Source organism: Lathamus discolor, chromosome 24, assembly GCF_037157495.1.
Source record: "Lathamus discolor isolate bLatDis1 chromosome 24, bLatDis1.hap1, whole genome shotgun sequence".
In the NCBI taxonomy this organism is placed as follows: domain Eukaryota; kingdom Metazoa; phylum Chordata; class Aves; order Psittaciformes; family Psittacidae; genus Lathamus; species Lathamus discolor.
This window is the reverse complement of record NC_088907.1, coordinates 1,217,338-1,235,014: the sequence shown is the minus strand read 5'-3', so window position 1 is coordinate 1,235,014 and position 17,677 is coordinate 1,217,338. Positions and strand designations below refer to the sequence as shown.

Below are 17,677 nucleotides of genomic sequence, written 5' to 3'. Positions count from 1 at the left end.
CTGACGGGGGGGGGGGGGGGGGGGGGGGGGGCGGACGGGGGCACGGCCCCGGGGCTGTCCCCCCTCGGGGGCACCTTTCCCAGGGTGAAGGCTCCTCCTTCCCGGCCTGGCCCTACCGGGGCGGGGGGGGGGGGGGGTCACTTGGGGGGGGCCCGGACACGAGTGGGGGGAGCCGAATCTCGTGGAGCTTCACCCTCAGCCCCAACCCCCCCCCCCCAAAAATCAGCGGGGACCCCCGGGCTCCCCCATCTCCGCCATCCCCATCCCCTGCTGCGGGTCCACACGGAGGAGGGGGGCCCATCCCCATCAGCAGGTACTGAGGGGGGGTCAAGGCGGGGTTGGAGGGGGGATGTGTGCCCCCCCCCCCCCCCAGACAATGGCCCTGGAGCGCGGAGCGCAGACAATGGGCGGGCGCGGGGGGAGCGGCCGGGAACAGCGGCGCGGGCGGGGGCTGCGGGCCGGGGAGCGGCGGAGCGGGGCTGGGGGGGCCGCTCCGCTGGGATTCGGGGTTTCCTCCGCCTCCTCCTCCTCTTCCTCCTCCTCCTCCTCTTCCTCCTCCTCCATCGCCGCAGCAGCAGCAGCAGCCCCGGGATTTCGGTGCCGGGGGGGGGGCGGGACGCGCACAAAGGTGCGGCGGCGATGGTGAGTGCGGGGGGGAACCATGGCGGGGGGGGACCCGGGGAGCGGAGCGAGCCCCGCGGGGAGCGGGACCGGGGCCGGGCTGGGCTGGGCGAGCCCCGCAGGATGGGCCTGGGAAGCCGGGGACTTTCCTGGGCCGGCGGCCAGGCGGGGAGCGGCTGCGGGGCGAGCCCCGCGGTGCGCAGGATGCGGGGCTCCCCATAACCCCCCCTTCTCCCAGCCGGGGCTCGGGGGGCGCTGGGGATGCCCCCGGGGGTCGGCCCCGCTCCCGGGGTGCTGCTCGCTGCCTTTTCCCAGGCCTTTGGGAGCCTCCCGGTGGGTGCCGCAGCGGGGCCGGGTGCTCCCGGCTGGATGGAGCCTGGCACCGGTGCCGGTGGCTTCCCCGCTCTGCAATGGGAATTGCTTCCATTGGAGTTTACCGGCCTCGGCTGCGGGCGACCACCCAGCGGCCTCCAAGCCCTTTGTGCCCAGCATGGGTGTAAGCGCTGGGCTTCCTCCCTGCAAGCAATAAGGGGGGATGGAGGTGGGCATCCGGAGGGCACCCACCCCACCACCTGCCCTGCACCAGGGCTGGGTGGCTGCTCGGAGGGAGGAGAAAGCAGGAAAGCAGGCGATGCTCCTGCCAGATCCGTGGCATCCATAAGGCAGGGTCTGTCCCTGCCGGAATGCTCACCTGCAAGAGACCCGGCCGGATTCTGATCCGGTTTATCTTGGTCCCATGCTGGCACCTTGCCCTGAGCCAACAGGGAGTTCCCTCCACTCTGCACTGGGCGCGAGCTCAGACATCGGCCCTGCTGCTGTCTGGGGTGAGAGGCTTTATTTCCTTAGGAGAGGGCGTAGAGGCTGTTTTCCCCCTCCAGGCCTTGGTATAATAATAACCAAGGCAGAGGTTAAAAAGAAAAGAGAAGAATTAAACATTATCTCCATGGAGCCTCTGGGAACGGCTGTTGCTTAATCACAGCAATTCGGGATTGTGCTGGGACCAAGCTGGGCTCCGAGGCAGCCTGAGTCAGATGTGATCCCTGCACAGGGCTTCTCCTCTGTATTTACACTGTCTTTGTGCTGGGGGGGAGCTCAGGATGAGACCTGATTTAATTAGATTAGCAGCCGATTCATTGGAGCCGGTGATGGCTCCTCACTGGGTGATGGTTGCAGGGTGCTGGGTCCCTTTGGGCAACCCCATCCTGGGGGCATAGCCCAGGGGATGGGCACAGGGCTGGGGTCATCGCCTGCCAACCCCCTGCTCCTCCAGCTCACAGACAATGGGGCTGGAGGGAGCTGGGGGCAAGCAGGGAGCCCATCTCCCCGGTGTCAGGCCGGGCTGAATCAGCCCCAGGTCTTTGGTCTGACTTTGGTTCTGTTGTCTGAGGCCTAGCAGATGCTTTATGGCTTTATTGTCCAGGCGGGATGCTCGGGAAGGGGCCTTGCGGAAAAGCCCCAGCCTTGGCTGCCCTTCCCTGGCTGCTGCCGCTCCAGTGCTCAGATCCATGGGCATCACCAAAGCTGGACCCCACGCCAGGGATTCTTTGCTTCCGAAGGTGTTTCCCACCTTGGGCTTAGCCTGGCCCCACCTCGAGCCCCACAGTCAGTGGGTGAATGTCGTCGCCTCGCTCCTTGCCTGGACCCAGATGGATCCCGTCTCCACGCTGCTTTTCCAGGCTCCGAGAGGCAGATGATGCTGTCTGCCCAGCGCAGCCTTGCAGGATTTGGTAGGGTTAAGGATTAGGCACCCGGAGCTGATGGAGCAGATCCAGAACTGACCCAAAAGCACTCTGCAAGTGCCCCTTTGGGGGAGGAACTGGCCTTTTGGGGGTGTCACTGCAGCGCCTTGGGACAGAGCTTCCAACGATGCTCTTGGAGAACACGCTGAAATCAAAGCAACAGCCTGGACCACGAGGATGGATTCCTGCACTTCCCTGGCCCGCCCCATCCAGGCATCCTGCAGCACCGCTTGGATGCTCGTGAGCAGCAGGGAAGCAGCCTGGGAGTCCGGGGTTTGCATTCTCCTGTGCTCCAGGGTGACCATGGGTTTGTGCCAGCATCCCAGAGGTGCCACCGGTGTGGCTGCAGCAGAGGACAGGGAGATGTGATTTTGGGTGCCCTGGCAGCTCCAGCATCTCACCATGGGGCTGGCCACATGCTGGGTGCGCATCACGGTGCCATCCCACTGCCTTTCCCAGCACCAGGATCCATGAGGGCGAAGCTGCTGCTCATCCCAGGGAGCCCTGAGTGCTCCCTGTGAGCCCGGGATGAGGCAGATGGAGGATGCAGATGTGGGCTGGGTACCAAGCCCTGGGATGGGAGAGATGGAGCAGGGAGGGATGGAGCAGGTAATGGGGAGCTCAGCTGCCTGCAGGACCCCCGTTAGCATCCCTTGGTGCTGGCATGTTTTGCAATGCAAATCCCTTTTTCTCTTTGCACCAAGCCCTGTTCTCATGCAAATCCCAAGGTTTTGTCCATGTTTTTCCTCCCTCTGGTTCTAGATCTCGGTGCAACCATTTTTACCTGCGTGGAAGCATCTAATGCATCCCCACTCCAACCTCCATCCCTCCCGGACACGCAGTGGGATTGAAATGCCCTGTAGTGGGAATTCCCTGCTGGAGGAACCTTGGTGAGGGACTGGACGTTCCTGTGGATATTGTAACAATCCCGAGTGATCCTAATTAAAGCTGGCAGTTTGGAAGGGATATGAAACCTTCCGCATCCAAGCTGACGCTGGGCAATTGGAGAGCAGAATGAGACCCCATGGGGGAGTTGCATTAAAGCCTCTTGGGCTTCCCACGGGCCTTTCCCGCATCCCTCTGATGCTCCCGCTCGTGCCAACGGACCAAAGAGCTGGAAGTTTGTGGATTCCGCGCCGTGGTGGCATCTGCAGGGCTGGGGTTGCGCTGGGGCAGCTGCTTTCCCGGCCACGGGAAGGAATGGAGCAGCCTCTGGATTGAGGGATGTGCTGTGAGCTCCCTGGGAAGGCTCCTATGGCTGGGAATGCCGCTATTGTGTGGAGGCAGCAAGGCGTGCGTGTGTAGCCAAGCAAGCAAATGTGCCACTCGGCAGAGCCCTGCGCTGGGGCTGGGAGCTGCTTCCCATTCCCAGGCTGGTTTTGGTGATCCACCAGCAGCATTCCCACCATTGGGCATTGCTGCTGAGGGGTCCCCGGGCCGCCCTCCGTGGTGTCCATGGGGTGGGACAGGAGAGCCCAGGCAGGGCTATGGCTGCTGTTGGGCTTCCTGCCTGTGCATCCGCTGCTGGGGACTCCAGCTCGTGGCGCGCCTCAGTTTCTGCAGCCCTGTCACGGGCAGAGCCCTGCTTCCAGCCCTCCTGGGCTTACTGGGAGGAGAAACAGGGCTGGAACCACGTGCCGGGAATCCAGGACCCCAGCGTCCTCCTGGCCCGCTCCGTGACTCAGTTTCCCCATCACCGTGATGCTCATTGGGTTTAGCAGGCAAATGCCCGCCCCAATGATTCCCGGCAGTGGGAAGCTGGGGATGGATGGAAGAAGGAAGATTTCCCATCTCGAAACACTTGGATCTGGTTTCCTTGGAGCATTTGAATGCCAAAGCATTTGAGGTTCACAGACTCAAAGGCAGGAGGGACGGTGGCAGCAGCCTTTCGGACCGCCCTGAAGCCCCGGCTCTGCTTTGAACCCTGTGATGTGCTCCAGCATCATCTCGAGAAGCCATCCAGTCTGGACTTGAAGGTGTCAGGAGATGGCAAATCCCCTCCTCCCCTGGGGCTTCGCTGGGCTGGTTCCTCACCTCCCTGTTAGAAATGTGAGGTTTCCTCCTCCTTTGCATGCATCTGGCTCTGGCTCCCAGCCCTCGGCGCTTGCTCGGCGTCTCCGTGGGCTCAGCTAAGGCGAAGCTGCTGCTCCTCCTGCAGACAAGGATCCATTCCCAGCCTCTCCACCTCCACCTGGTGCTGCTCAACCGGCTTTTCCCTGCTCTGCTGGGCAAAGCATCTGCAACCGGAATCCCTTTCTTCTCCACCGGAGCAGCCGCGTTGGTCCGGAGGCCATGGGACCAGGGGACAGGGAGCTCCCGGCTCCGGAGACCTGCGGAATGGCTGCTGGATTCACAGATGAACCCTGCAGATCTCCTGGTTGGAGGTTGTTCCCTCTGCCAGCCTTTGCTGCAGTGCGAGCTTGGCCGGTTTGGGCCCAGTCTTCACCAGTTGGATCCTGGGTCTGGCTGTGGAGATAGCCCGTGGTTCACCCATGGATCGTGCTGGAGCCGCTGCTCTGCCTTGGGAAGGGGCCCCAAAGCCTCTGCCCATGACCTCTGTGCTGTCACCAGCTTGGGACCCAGGGGCTGGGCTCACTGCAGCCCTTCCTATGGCTCGTTGCTTGCTCCCTACAGAGCAGTGTCCATTGGGACATGGCTTGTTCCAGTCTGGATGGATTAACCCCCATCTGCCAGCTCTGGCTTTGCCTTTGGGAGCTGGAGAGCTCCAGGGTCCCCACGCCACCAGTGCAACCATGGGGACCCCTGACTTGGGGGTGGCCTCGAAGTGTGGCCACAGCATTGTGGTGCCTGAGGAGCATTAAATGCATGGGGTGATGCCTTGAACAACAGAGATGAGTTGGAAAACCCCATCCTGATTTTGGCTGATGCATCAGCTGCGCCTCTCCATGGTGCCCGGCTCTGGCTGGAGGTGCCAGAGCAGTGCTTGGGCTGGCTCTGGACACCTCAGGGAGGGTCATATCCCATGGCAGGAGGGTGCTGGTGGTACAGGGCCGGGTGCCATGCACCGCAGAGGTGATGCCAGGGCAGGATTTGGGTTTGTGGTGGTGTCTGGGGGGGGGGGGGTTTCAAACCCACCCTCAGTTTCTTCCCCTTCCCAAGTGCTCATCAGGGGTTAGGATGGATGTGCCAGAGGAAACCGGGGTGGGTGACCTGCGGGACAAGGACCTTGGTTTGTGCCGGTCCCCTAAACACACGCCTGGGTGGCTGCCACAGCACACACGAGCTCCAGATCCCTGGGGGTGCGGTGCCACCCCACATCCCTGCGCCGCAGGGACACCAACCGGGCTCCTCATTCCCTCCTCTCTTCCTTCCCCCAGCTCGACCGCGGAACCCCGGCTCGAGCACCCACCCCGTGACCACCCCCTCCATGCGCAGCCCCCATCCCGCTGGATGCCGGCCCCAGCGGAGGCTCAGGATGCTCCAAGTGCCTCGGTGACCGCGGGGACAGCACCCGCCTGCAGCCGCGGCGCCGCGCCGGTGAGTGCCAGCTGCAGCCCCAGCATCCCGGTGCTCTTCATGGGCCAGGCTGGGACAAGCCTGCCCCAGGCCCCCTGTGCTGAGGAGGCCCCGGCATTGTTCCCAGCAGAAACTCAATCCCTGCCTGCAAACAAAGCCCAGAAAAGGGGGGGGGCTGGCAGGAGATTGGGGGTTCCTTTCTCTCCCAGCCCCATCCCCCATGGAAGCTGGGAATGCCGGGACAAGCTCTGGACCCTGTTGCCATCTCCTAGACAACCGGTGTGTAGGGGGGGGTGGGTTGTTGCCATAGTGATAAACGTGTGAGCATCCAGCATCTGGGACAAAAGGACCCCCCCACACTTTTTTGCCTCCCTGACCCCATCTCCCCCCTTCTTGAGACTTTGGAAAAGAGGCCAAAAGACATTTGGCTTTTATTTGGTCAAAATGGCATTGCCGTGGTTACCCGGCACGGGTCCACCCCCAAACACAGCACAAGGAGCTTGGGGCCTGGGGGATGCCCAGCGCCTGCAGCACCCCAGCACCCTGAGGGGGGATCAGGCAGGACCCCTCTGATAGGGTCCAGCACCCCCCCAGCATGGGTCAGGCAGCACCATGGCCCCGGTGGCTCCCACCGGTGTCCAGGTCCCTTTCCTGGTGGGATCACAGCCCCAGCTCCAAACCCAAGGCAGGGCTGTGAGCAGCTTGGGGGTCCCCAAAACCAGTGGGGGACCTGGGCTGGGAGAGCACTGAGGCAGATCCTACCTTTGCCAAGGAGTTCTTTTCCCAACCCAGCAGAGGATGGCATAGGTCGGTGTTGGAGACCTTATTGCAGCCTTTCCGTACCTAAAGGGGCTGCAGGAAACCTAGAGAGGGGCTTGGGACAAGGGATGGAGGGACAGGCCAAGGGGAATGGCTTTGACCTGCCCGAGGGGAGACTGAGCTGAGCTCTTAGGCAGTGGAAGGGGTCCCTTTAGATGAGCTTTAAGGTCCCTTCCAACCCAAACGAGTCTGGGATTCTAGGATCATGTGTGTATGTATATTCATATACTTGGGTGTCTACACAAGGCTGCAGTGGGAGTTTGGGGCTGGCTCACAACCATGTGGTAGCCATGAGTAAGTGCTCAGGGTGATGCTATCTGCCCCGAGACAGCCTTGTGATGCTGAGCCAGCCTCTGGATGGTCCCGGCCAGCGCTGCCATCCCCAGAGCCCCCCCCCAGTGTCTCCCGGAGCGATCCCAGCTCACACAGGCCCCGGGAGCGGAGCCGGAGCCGGTGTGGAGCGATGCTCTTCAGCACACACCGGGGCTCCCAGGCTGATCTCCTGGGTGTGAGATCCCGGCTCGGCGCTGGGGAACGTGTCCAGGCAGAGCCCTGCACTGCGAGATGGGCCTGAAACGTTGCCTGCACCCAATTATTCATTCCTGTTTCTGTTTCTTTTTCTCGTGGCCCCCACCCTCAGCACCCTTTTGGCAGTTAAAATCTGATCGTGGTAGTAATGGAAGCGTAAATCACCCGAAGCAGAAGCTCATCGAGAGCTATGGTTACGAAAGGGGAAGAGGCCGCCCCAAACTCAGCTTGGGTAGGGGAGAAAAGAGAAAGTGCCCCAAAATGCCCCAGATTCCTTTTCCCTGCTCATGTCCCATCCGTGTTTGCCACCAGGGCTGGAGCTGCGGTGGTGCAGGGATAACGCGGGTGGTGATGCAGGGATAATGCGGGTGGGGGGGGGGGGATGCTCGCCAGCATCCCGAGGGATTGCTGGATGCTTCCCTGCGGCTGCTGAGCCTTCCCATCCCTCTGCAGGCGGGCGAGCTGTTTTCTCCTGAGACGAGCCCAACCCGGTGATCAAAATAGAGTCCTTCAAGGTGACGGTCGACTTCTTGAAGGTGCCCCTGGGCCTGAAGAAGCCCCCTCTGAAGGAGGCCCTGGCCGCTGTCCCGAGGCCGGGGAGACCCAAGCCCCTCAGCGTGGAGCGGCACAAGCCCCGGCGCTCCGACACCATGGACAATGAGTCGCAATACTCGGGGTATTCCTACAAGTCCGGGCATTCCCGCAGCTCCCGCAAGCACAGGTGAGGGGTTGCTGCGTGCCCATGGCCTCAGCGGGTGCCGTCACCCCAGCGCACCCAACACATTCCTCTCTTTCGCCTTGCAGGGACCGGCGGGACCGGCATCGCTCCAAAAGCCGGGATGGGAGCCGCGGGGACAAGTCAGTGACCATCCAAGCGCCGGGCGAGCCCTTGCTGGACAATGAATCCACGCGGGGGGACGAGAGGGTGAGCTGGGCACGGGGAGGAGCAGGGCTGGCATCCAGGCTCTGCCGTGGGGATGCTGCTGGGATCCCGGCATGCCCGGTGCTCCAGTCGAGCCGGTTGGGCTGGCCCTGCGCCGGCGGCGAGGGCGGGCGGGCGGCACCGGTGCAGATGAAACGGGCCCGGCTCTCGCGGCGCCCTGGGGTGGGCACGGGGTGCCCAGGGTGGAAAAACACCCTGGGGACCCAATCCCTAGGGATCCACTCCCTAGGGATTAACTGAGTCCTCACTCGGCGCCTGCAGGTGATGCCGGCTTGGCCGCACTAAGGTGGCAGCAGGAGCCCACCAGGGAGCAGGTTGATGCGGAGGAGGCTCCGTGCTGCATCCCTCCAGCCCAGCCCCGTGGTCCCATGCGGGTCCCTTGTTCCCCTGCTCTGGGTACCAGGATCCTCCGGCCAGTCCTTGGCTTTAAGCCTCTCCCAGCCACCTACACAGGCGGCTCCAGCTCTTTTCATCTTCCCCCCCCAGGAAGCCGGCGCCGGCAGAGGCCGGGATGCCAGTGGCTGAGGCTGGGTTCACCTGGGGATGAGCTGGGATTTGGACTGGTCCTCCCAGCCCCTCCGCTGCTTCCCATGGCTCCACAAAGCCCCAGGCTGTGGCTTTAGTTTGCTCTTTGGCATGGAATTGCCGGCTTTCCCACGGAAATCCAGAGGGGGGGAATAGGATGCGATAAACCCCCAAGTTTCAGGAATGCCAGGGAGCTGTAAGGCAGAACGTGGAAGTGAATGGGTCGTTTCTGCACCCTCTGGCAGGAGGAGGGAGGGGGATTTTGGAAGCAGGGATGATCCCTCTGGTGCTCTGAGCTGCTGGATCACCATTGACTGTGTCCTGCCCGGCGCGGTGCTGGAGGAGGAGCAGCGGTGAGGCTGTGTTGGGACAGCAGCCGGGCATGTTCCTTCTGGCCCTGCTAATGAGGGGGTTTGCCTGGAACCGGGATGCTTCCTACTCCCAAAGCTGCCGGAGAGGTGCAGCGCGGCACGGAGCTGCCGACGGGGGTTTCCCACAGCGTCCCGGAGACCAAATCACTGCATCCCCCCGACCCCAAGCTGAGGTCTCCGCCTCAATGGGGGTGATGGCACCAGGCAGCGCGCCGGGCTTGGAGGTTTGGTGGATGGGGGTTAGGGTGGGGGGGGTCAGCGTGGCCGGCGGCCCCCCCAGAGCGCCGGTGATGGGGAAGCACAAAGCCATCCCCCTTGTAACCCATCCACCCTCCTTAGGATGACAACTGGGGCGAGACCACCACCGTGGTGACCGGGACTTCGGAGCACAGCATCTCGCACGACGACATCACCCGCATCACCAAGGACATGGAGGACAGCGCCCATCTGGACTGCTCCCGGCACCTGGGCGTCTCGCTGGCCGGGGCGCTGGCGCTTCTCGCCTTCCTCACCCCCCTCGCCTTCATGCTCCTGCCCCAGCTGCTGTGGCGGGAGGAGCTGGAGCCGTGCGGGACGCCCTGCGAAGGGCTCTTCATCTCCGTGGCCTTCAAACTCCTCATCCTCCTGCTGGGCAGCTGGGCCCTCTTCTTCCGCCGCCCCAAAGCTTTCTTCCCCCGCGTCTTCGTCTTCCGAGCGCTGCTCATGGTGCTCGTCTTCCTCCTCGTCGTTTCCTACTGGCTCTTCTATGGCGTGCGCATCCTGGACTCCCGGGACCGCAACTACCAGGGGGTGGTGCAGTTCGCCGTCTCGCTGGTGGATGCGCTGCTCTTCGTGCACTACCTGGCCGTGGTGCTGCTGGAGCTGCGGCAGCTCCAGCCCCAGTTCACCCTCAAGGCCGTGCGCTCCGCCGACGGGGCCAGCCGCTTCTACAACGTTGGGCACCTCAGGTATGGGCTGCCGGGGGGGACGGACGGACGGACGACACCCGTCTGCGTGTGCGTTACGTGGGTGCCCCGGGGTGTGCGTGTTGGTGGTGCCGAGTCCATGCAGTGCTGCACGTGTCTGTCCCTGCCCCGTCCTTGTCCTGCCCCCAGCACGGTGCTAACCAGCTCTCGGTGTCCCTGCAGCATCCAGCGAGCGGCCGTGTGGATCCTGGAGAACTATTACCATGATTTCCCGGTCTACAACCCTGCCCTCCTCAACCTACCGAAGTCCGTCCTGTCCAAGAAGATGTCCGGGTTTAAAGTCTATTCCCTCGGCGAGGGTGAGCTCCCCTTCCCTGGGCTTTTCCTCGTCTTCTCTCTCCTCATTCCCTTCCCCATCCCTGTGTTTTCCCCTCCTCTTGGCCCTGGGCCGTTGCCGCAGCCTGGCTGTGAGGCACTGGGCATAGCGCAGCCCTTTCCAGCCTTCTCCAGATCATGGAATGGTTTGGGTTGGATGGGACCTTAAAGCTCATCCGGCTCCATGGGCAGGGGCACCTTCCACTAGAGCGGGGTGCTCCAAGCCCCATTGAGCACCACCAGGAACGGGGCAGCCGCAGCTCCCCCGGGCACCCTGTGCCAGCGCCTCAGCACCCTCACAGGGAGGAAAACCTCATCCTTTTCCCCGCAGAAAACAGCACCAACAACTCCACGGGCCAGTCCCGCGCCGTCATCGCGGCGGCCGCCCGGCGCCGGGACAACAGCCACAACGAGTACTACTACGAGGAGGCAGAGCACGAGCGCAGGGTGCGGAAGCGCCGCGCCAGGTACGGCGCCGGCGGCACTGGGTGCCCCATCACTGCGGGTCCCGTGGGGTGCCCGTGCCAGGACCCCCGTGAGGACCTTGGGCTGTGGTGGTGAGGGTGCGGGGGCACCTGCGGGGTGAAGCATCCCTGCTCGTTGGGGAAGAGCATCCCAAAGTGTTGTGCGGCACAACCAGGTCCCCCCCAAAGCAGTTTTGGGGCGGGAGGTGGCTTCCTGCCATGCGGAGGTGGGCAAAGGGCTCCCCTTCCCCAGCCCCAAGGGATCTCTTGGCTGTATCCAAACCGAGCCCGTGCCCGTGGCTTCCCTCCCCACAGGCTGGTGGTGGCGGTGGAAGAAGCCTTCACCCACATCAAGCGGCTGCAGGAGGAGGACCAGAAGAACCCCCGGGAGATCATGGACCCGCGGGAGGCAGCTCAGGCCATCTTCGCCTCCATGGCCCGGGCCATGCAGAAGTACCTGCGTACCACCAAGCAGCAGCCCTACCACACCATGGAGAGCATCCTGCAGCACCTCGAGTTCTGCATCACCCACGACATGACACCCAAGGTGTGTGCAACCATGGGATCATAAACGAGGTTGAGTTTGTGCTCCCGTTACATTGGGTTCCCATTACAACTAGGGAAAGACCTTTGAGATCAAGTCCAACCGTTAGAACATGAGTTTGGAGGGGCACGGGGAGGTGGGATGCGCACACAGGTTTTCCCAAGGGATTGGTCCGGAGCATGAGCGCTTGGGTGCGGGTTTTCTTCCGCACGACAAGAGGGGAAAGCAAGGAGTTGGGGATAGAACCAGCAAAGCAGGCGTAATCCCAAGGGAACAGGGTGCAGTGATGGGAACCAGCCGCGCAGGGATGCGTTTCCTGCAGGACCTGCTGAGCAGCTTGGGGCTGCAGAACCCAACCAGGAAGGCGATGTTCACGTGTGCTTTCCCTCCTCCAAGGCATTCCTTGAGCGGTACCTGACGGCTGGGCCCACCATCCAGTACCACAAGGACCGCTGGTTGGCCAAGCAGTGGACGCTGGTCAGCGAGGAGCCGGTGACCAACGGCCTGAAGGATGGGGTGGTCTTTGTGCTGAAGCGCCAGGACTTCAGCCTCGTGGTGAGCACCAAGAAGATCCCTTTCTTCAAGCTCTCGGAGGAGTTCGTGGACCCCAAGTCGCACAAGTTCGTCATGAGGCTGCAGTCAGAGACCTCTGTGTGAGCTGGAGAGGGACGGAGAGGGGCCGGGGGGGGAGCATCTCCCTACCCATCCACTCATCTTCACCATCTCCGCTGCGGCTCAGGGAGGCCACGGCTCAAGGGCAGAACTACAGGAAGCAGCACCCATTGCCCGGCTCCATCACCTACCTGTGAGCGCTCACCCTCGGCTTGGCCGTTGGGGTGGGCTGAGCCCCTTCCTCCTCCTCCTCCTCCTCCCTGAAGCCCAGGTCCTTGTAGCATCCCCCCCGAAGGTGCAACGGGCACAGCCAGGGAGGAGCCGGCGTTGCGGTGCCGTAACCCAAGGGCTAACTCTGTGTTCATCACCAGCGTCTTCAAGCACATCAGGTCCCAAGGACCTTCGGCGCTTGCCTGTTTTCTACCCGGCTCTGGCCTTAAACCATTGCCCAGCATCTGGGGCTGGTTTTTAATCCTAGAGGTTATTCTGGGCACTGTTTTGCAAACACCTCCGTGATCCATGGCTGCTATGAAAGCCCCTGGCATCCAGGACACCATTTCCTGGCTCTCAGAGCATCCTCTCTGCTGATGGTTTCCACGCTCAGCTCTCAACAAAAGCAAGCGCAAAGCTGGTTTATACGAGAAGCAGAAGAGGGTTTCCAAATGGTTTCCCTGCTCCCGAGGTGATCCATGCCCCTGGTCCCAGCAGCATCACCGTGGGGCTTCCTCGTGCCGGCTGTGGGCTGCAAGCAGAGCAGCTTAAAATGTGTCTTGGGGTCCAATCCTGGACCTGGAGCCAGCGGTGGGAATGAAACGAGCGGTTCCTGGTGGGGATGATGAGTGTTTGTGGCTCAATGAGGTCCTTAGCATCCCATGGTGAGGGGTGACCCACGGTGGTCCCACGAGCTGGCTCGCCATGGGGACGCACAAGCTTTTGCCTTCCCTCGGTTTTAAGGTCACAAATACCTCATGGATTTAGGTTAATTTTGGTTTCATTTCTCTTTTTTCCCTATGGATCCCGGAGCCTCGGGGAAGGAGGGCTCGGGGCGGGGGGGAGGCTGTGGCTGGGCAGGAGGGGGTTGGTTTGGTCATGGTTGGATTTGGTTTGGGGTTCGTTTGTCCTAAAGCACTCGAAAGGTGCGAAGCCAGGGGAGGGCAGCGATGGGCTGTGGTCCCGATGCCACCTTCAGAGGGGCCGGGGCTTTCCAGCGGGTACCAGGAGCAGAGTGAAGATGCTGGAGGGGTCCTGAGGGGTCCAAACCCATCCGCGGCTTTGACCAGCTCCCCCCGCTTCCAGGATATCCCCATTTTTCAGGCGTTTCCAACCCCTCCTTCATGTTCCAGCCTCGAGGCCGAAGGTTTCACCCCCAGCAGGGAGCCCATTTTGGGGTGTTTTAGTGCAAAGAGATGACTTTGGTGAGCGCGGGTGGGTCGGCTGGGGAAAAGGGGGGGATTTTTCCACTTGGAGTTTCAGAAGAAACCCTTCTTGTTTGGTTCATTTTGGGTTTTGTTCCTGGGGGGGGGGTGGGGGGGTGGGTGTTGTTGTTGCGTTTCCGCCGAGCCGAGCCCTTGTGCATGCGTGTAGAAAGTTGTAAAGTGTAAAATTGGGGGGGTTTTGTTAATATATAAAAAGCTTGGTTTTGCAGTTTGCAGTGGCTCGAAGCCGTGCGGCCGTGGTAGGAAGTTTGGTTGGTTTCTGGTTTTCATAGAGGAACTAAAACTGTACAAATTTTTTTTTATATATATATAAAAAATAAACCCTTTTTGACTTTTTTTTATGATGATGATGATGATGGTGATGGCGATTTTCTCTTCCACGCCGATGCTTTGGGGTGAAGAAGCAGGTTTAGGTCCCTGCTCAAGAGATGCGCTGAGAGGGAACCTCGTCCTGCTCCCGGTGCAGGACAAGGGCTTGGGGTTGGGGGGGGACCATGGATTTTGGGTCTATGGGGCCAGGGATTTGGGGGTTGAGGGATGAAGGATTTGGAGTTTATGGAGGGCAAGGATTTGGGGTTTAAGGAGCCCCAAAGGTTTGGGCTTTACAGGGATTGGGGTTTAGGAGGGTCCAAAGGTTTATGGGCACCAAGGGCTTGAGGGTTGGGGTCTAAAGGGTCAAGGGGTTTCTGGGGCCAGGGTTTTGGGGTTCTATGGGGAAAAGGGCTTGGAATCCATGGAGAAAAGGGTTTGGGGGCTTGTGGGGACCAAGGATTTGGGATTTACAGAATCACAGGACCCCGGCCTGGTTTGGGTTGAGAGGGCCTCAAAGCTCATCCAGGTTCAACCAGGGCCACCCACCACTGGTGTGGCCATGAATGTCCAGCCCCTTGAACACAAACCTCGGGGTCTGATGGGACCGAGGGTTTGGGTTTGCAGGGATTTGGGATTCATGGGGCGCGGGGTTTGGATGAACAAGGCTCTGGGGGACCAAGGCAGTTGGGGTTGGTGGTGAAGGGTTTGGGATGGGGGGGGGCTGCTGAAATCATAGAATCATAGAATAGTTTGGGTTGGAAAGGACCTCAAGATCACCCAGTTCCAACCCCCCTGCCATGGGCAGGGACACCTCGCACTAAAATGCCCATTCCCAGATTCCCAACCCCTCTGCTGGGGGTTGAGTCCCCCCCATTGCACCTCTCCCGGGGGGGCCACAGAGCCTCTTCCTGCCCCTGTGGTCACCTCGCTGGGTCACCCATGCCCCCCCCCCAGCACCCACCTGCACCCCACACCCCCGGACTGATGGGGGCCCCCCTGCAGCGCTGATTCACCGGGCCCCACCGTCGGCGTTTCCTTTGCCTTTTGCACCTTTCTCTGTCACCACCGCCTCTGCTCCGCTCCAAGCCATGGGGAAAACGTGACAATGGGGCTGGGGGGGGGCTTCCTCCCCAGCAGGGAAACCCATGGGGTTCTGGGGTGAAATCCGTCTTTATTGGCTCTGCTGTGCCCAGCTCGGGCATCCCAAACCCCACGTCCCACGCAGGTCCCCATTCCCACCAGGATTTGGGCATCCATAGGGTTAGGACCGCAGGGGCACACGATGCTTGGAGCATCTTCCCGTCTCAGTGCCCACGCTGCCCCTCTGGGCGGCCTCGGCCTCCCTGGGGATGTCTGGAAGCCACCGGGAGCACTCAATCGGCACCGGGCTCCCCGGAGCAATGGGGACCGCTGGTAGCTGGGGGGGTATCGGGCTGGAGAGAAGCAAAATGAGATGCTGGGGGGGCAGTGTCCCCCCACCCCTGCACTGGGGCTCAGTGCATTGGGGTGCAGTACCTGGGGGTCCTGCTCGCTGAAGGCGGTTTCAGTGCACTCCGGGGCTCGGGGTTTCTCTGGCTCCTTCCTCTCCTCCTGCAAGAGGAGAGCTTGAGGAGCTGCGCTGAGCATCCCCATCCCCGGGTGCTGGGTGCTCCTCCTCCGTGCCGGGGGGGGGGAACCGAGGCCCAGGCTGGGGCTTGCCTGAACCGCGCAGGGCTCCCAGCTCACCTGGGCAGCCGCGGGTCTGGGGGTGCTGGTGGCATCCAGGGCTCCCAGATCTGCAAGGCAAGGAGCTGGGATGCGGCTCACGGGGCCGAGCCCACGGCAAGGAGGGTCCGAGGCTCAGCGTGAGCACAGCTCACCTGAGGAGTCACTGGTGGAGGCGGCTCGGTCCCGGGTCCCTGCGGCCGGGGCAGATGTAGGGGTTACAAGGGCTTTGCAAACCCCTCCTGAGATGTGAGCTTTGGGGTTTGCAGGAGGAGGAAAACCTGAGCTTTGTGCTAGAGCAAAGGGCAGAGCTGGCCGCAAAGAGGTGCACAGCGGGGCAGGAGAGGGAGTTATGGGTTAAAACCTGGGCTTTTAGAGCCAAAGTGAGCAAGGGGGAAGCCCCACCATGGCCAAGGGGTTTCTTGCTTCGTCCCCCCTGCTCCAGCACGCACCCAGAGCTCACCCAGCTGCACCAGAACAAGTGACTGTCCCACTGCTCTGAGGATGTGGGTTGGGAGGTGGCTGGTACCTCTTCCTGCCAGCCCAACGCGCTGCTGAGCAAAAAGGGGGCAGCTGCAGCCCAATGGGGCCCTCACCTTCCCCCTTGGTCCATCGGTAGGTGAAGAAGAGCACGAGCAGAGCAACCACCACAAAGATGGCAGGGGACCAGTACTTGATGGGAAGAGCTGATGCGTTTCCTAAGGGAAGAGATAGGGGATGCGGCCAGGCTGCCCGCAGGTGGCCAAAGGGATGCGGCGAAAGGTCTCTGGGGGATGCAGGCCATTCCCAAGCTGCATCTTTGCCTTCCTCCATGGGACTCACGTGTTTTGTTGCCTGCAGCATCTCTTTGTGGCTGCACGGTGGTGGTGACGGGGCCCCTGCTCCAAGGAGGGGTTGGGGAGGCTGCTGGCCACGTCGTCAGCTCCTCTGTATCCCCAGTGGTTGTGTTGGGGTCTGTCAGCAGCTCCAGGCCATCATCACCATGGTCTGTGTCCTCTTTGAGGATGAGAGCTGGGAATGAGGGGCATCAATTGATGTCAACGCCTCCCCACACCAAAACTGCCCCTATGGAGAGGGAATGGGGCTGCAGAGCCGGGGGCTGCACCACCATGGCCCCACACCAGGAGCTCAGCCTGCACCACAGCACCACGGCTTAGGGAGAGGCCTCGGGACCTGGGACAAAGGGATGCCAATGGATCCATGGCATCGCCCTCCCACCACGTTCACACTGAGACAAACACCCCCTGAGGAAGAGGATGCTACCGGTGGCTTTGCCATGGTGGGTGCTGGCAAAGGCTTGCTGGAACTTATGCAGGGCCACACCACCAGCAGCATCCCACTGGTGCCAGCACCAAGGGGTGCTCTGTGGTGGTGGAACGGGGTCCTCAAGCAACCCAGCCCATAGTGGGATGTGGACAAGCAAGGGGCCGGGTGGTCAATGAGCATCCCTGCCCCTTGGCCAGCAAAGGACTGGGCAGAGGGAGCCCAGGGTGGGGATTTGGGGCCCAAATCAATGCTGGGAGAGCCCAGGGAGCCCCAGTTCAAGCCCTGCACATGAGCCAGACCCCAAACAAGCCATAAAGCCATGGCCTAAGCCTTTTCCCCCATGCAATGTCCAGGGGAGCATCCTGCCCTGCTGCAAAGGGGCCCCTGAGCAGGCACCGTGGTCGCACACCCGCTGCCTTCACATCGCCCCTTCCTCCTCCTCTTCCTCCTCTCGCAGCCCCATAGATGGAGGGAACCCCAGAACCCCACTCACCAGCTCCGGAGCAGAGCACTGCCATGCAGAGCCAGCCCATCCCCACGCCTCGGGGCTCCATCCTCCCCTTCCACTGCTCCCTCTCGCAATGTCTTCCTTCCCCTTTTTGCCCCACCAACGGCTTCCTGTGAGCTCAAAGGTGCTGGCACTGAAATAGGGTGATTAATGGCCAGAAACCATCCCGGGGGGGGGGGGGGTATTTTGGGGCTATGACCAGCATAAGGGATAGATCCCATGACACGGGCAAAGCAGGAGGTGATGCTCCGGTGATGCTCCAGCGCTGCCCCAGCTCCCTTTGGACCGGCCCACGGTGCCATCACCCCTGGTTTAAGCCTTGTCCAGGCTGGGGATTGGAGGTACAAGGGCAAATTTGGTGCCACACGGCCAATGCGTGGGTCAAACGCGTGATCCACGGGGTGTGTTTTGAACTGATCAGCGTGGATGGGAGAAACGCAAACACCTATTGTGAAAATGCAGGGAGCGAACAAATCACTGCCAAAAACGGCCTGGTTTCACCTCAAATCCTTCACAAGCGGAAACTGA

At 61.8% G+C, this 17,677-nt stretch overlaps 2 protein-coding genes across 9 annotated transcripts; one reads left to right on the top strand and one right to left on the bottom strand.

The window, feature by feature from the left end:
- Positions 1-219: 219 nt before the first annotated feature.
- On the top strand, positions 220-13,423 carry VANGL2 (VANGL planar cell polarity protein 2). 3 transcript variants are annotated; one of them, XM_065660161.1, is made up of 9 exons: positions 220-313; positions 5,699-5,858; positions 7,638-7,905; positions 7,989-8,109; positions 9,363-9,970; positions 10,151-10,287; positions 10,635-10,770; positions 11,083-11,314; positions 11,708-13,423. In XM_065660161.1, exons 3-9 carry the CDS (start codon positions 7,835-7,837, stop codon positions 11,966-11,968), a joined length of 1,566 nt encoding a protein of 521 aa, XP_065516233.1. In that variant the 5' UTR covers positions 220-313; positions 5,699-5,858; positions 7,638-7,834; the 3' UTR covers positions 11,969-13,423. The 3 variants fall into 3 exon arrangements, with proteins under 3 accessions (XP_065516233.1, XP_065516232.1, XP_065516234.1); XM_065660160.1 differs by lacking the exon at positions 220-313 and adding an exon at positions 475-642; XM_065660162.1 differs by lacking the exon at positions 220-313 and adding an exon at positions 475-642 and having other exon boundaries at positions 3,123-5,858.
- A 1,237-nt stretch (positions 13,424-14,660) lies between these two features.
- LOC136004048 (uncharacterized) lies at positions 14,661-17,601 on the bottom strand. Of its 6 annotated transcripts, XM_065660158.1 has the most exons (7): positions 17,135-17,601; positions 16,198-16,386; positions 15,972-16,073; positions 15,531-15,569; positions 15,397-15,461; positions 15,187-15,261; positions 14,957-15,104 (listed from the first exon to the last, which is right to left on the bottom strand). In XM_065660158.1, exons 1-7 carry the CDS (start codon positions 17,193-17,195, stop codon positions 15,045-15,047), a joined length of 591 nt encoding a protein of 196 aa, XP_065516230.1. In that variant the 5' UTR covers positions 17,196-17,601; the 3' UTR covers positions 14,957-15,044. The 6 variants fall into 6 exon arrangements, with proteins under 6 accessions (XP_065516228.1, XP_065516229.1, XP_065516225.1 ...); XM_065660153.1 differs by having other exon boundaries at positions 14,666-15,261; XM_065660154.1 differs by having other exon boundaries at positions 14,666-15,261; positions 15,397-15,446.
- Between the last annotated feature and the right edge of the window lie 76 nt (positions 17,602-17,677).

Excerpts from the sequence above, each read along its gene's own strand:
- VANGL2 (XM_065660161.1), top strand. The coding sequence starts at position 7,835 with ATGGACAATGAGTCGCAATACTCGGGGTATTCCTACAAGTCCGGGCAT. Across the intron at positions 7,906-7,988 it reads CGCAGCTCCCGCAAGCACAG|GGACCGGCGGGACCGGCATC; the intron begins GTGAGGGGTTGC and ends TTCGCCTTGCAG. Across the intron at positions 11,315-11,707 it reads CCCACGACATGACACCCAAG|GCATTCCTTGAGCGGTACCT; the intron begins GTGTGTGCAACC and ends CCCTCCTCCAAG.
- LOC136004048 (XM_065660153.1), bottom strand. The coding sequence starts at position 17,195 with ATGGAGCCCCGAGGCGTGGGGATGGGCTGGCTCTGCATGGCAGTGCTC. Across the intron at positions 16,074-16,197 it reads TGCTGCAGGCAACAAAACAC|GAAACGCATCAGCTCTTCCC; the intron begins GTGAGTCCCATG and ends CTCTTCCCTTAG. Across the intron at positions 15,570-15,971 it reads CCGATGGACCAAGGGGGAAG|GGACCCGGGACCGAGCCGCC; the intron begins GTGAGGGCCCCA and ends CCCCGGCCGCAG.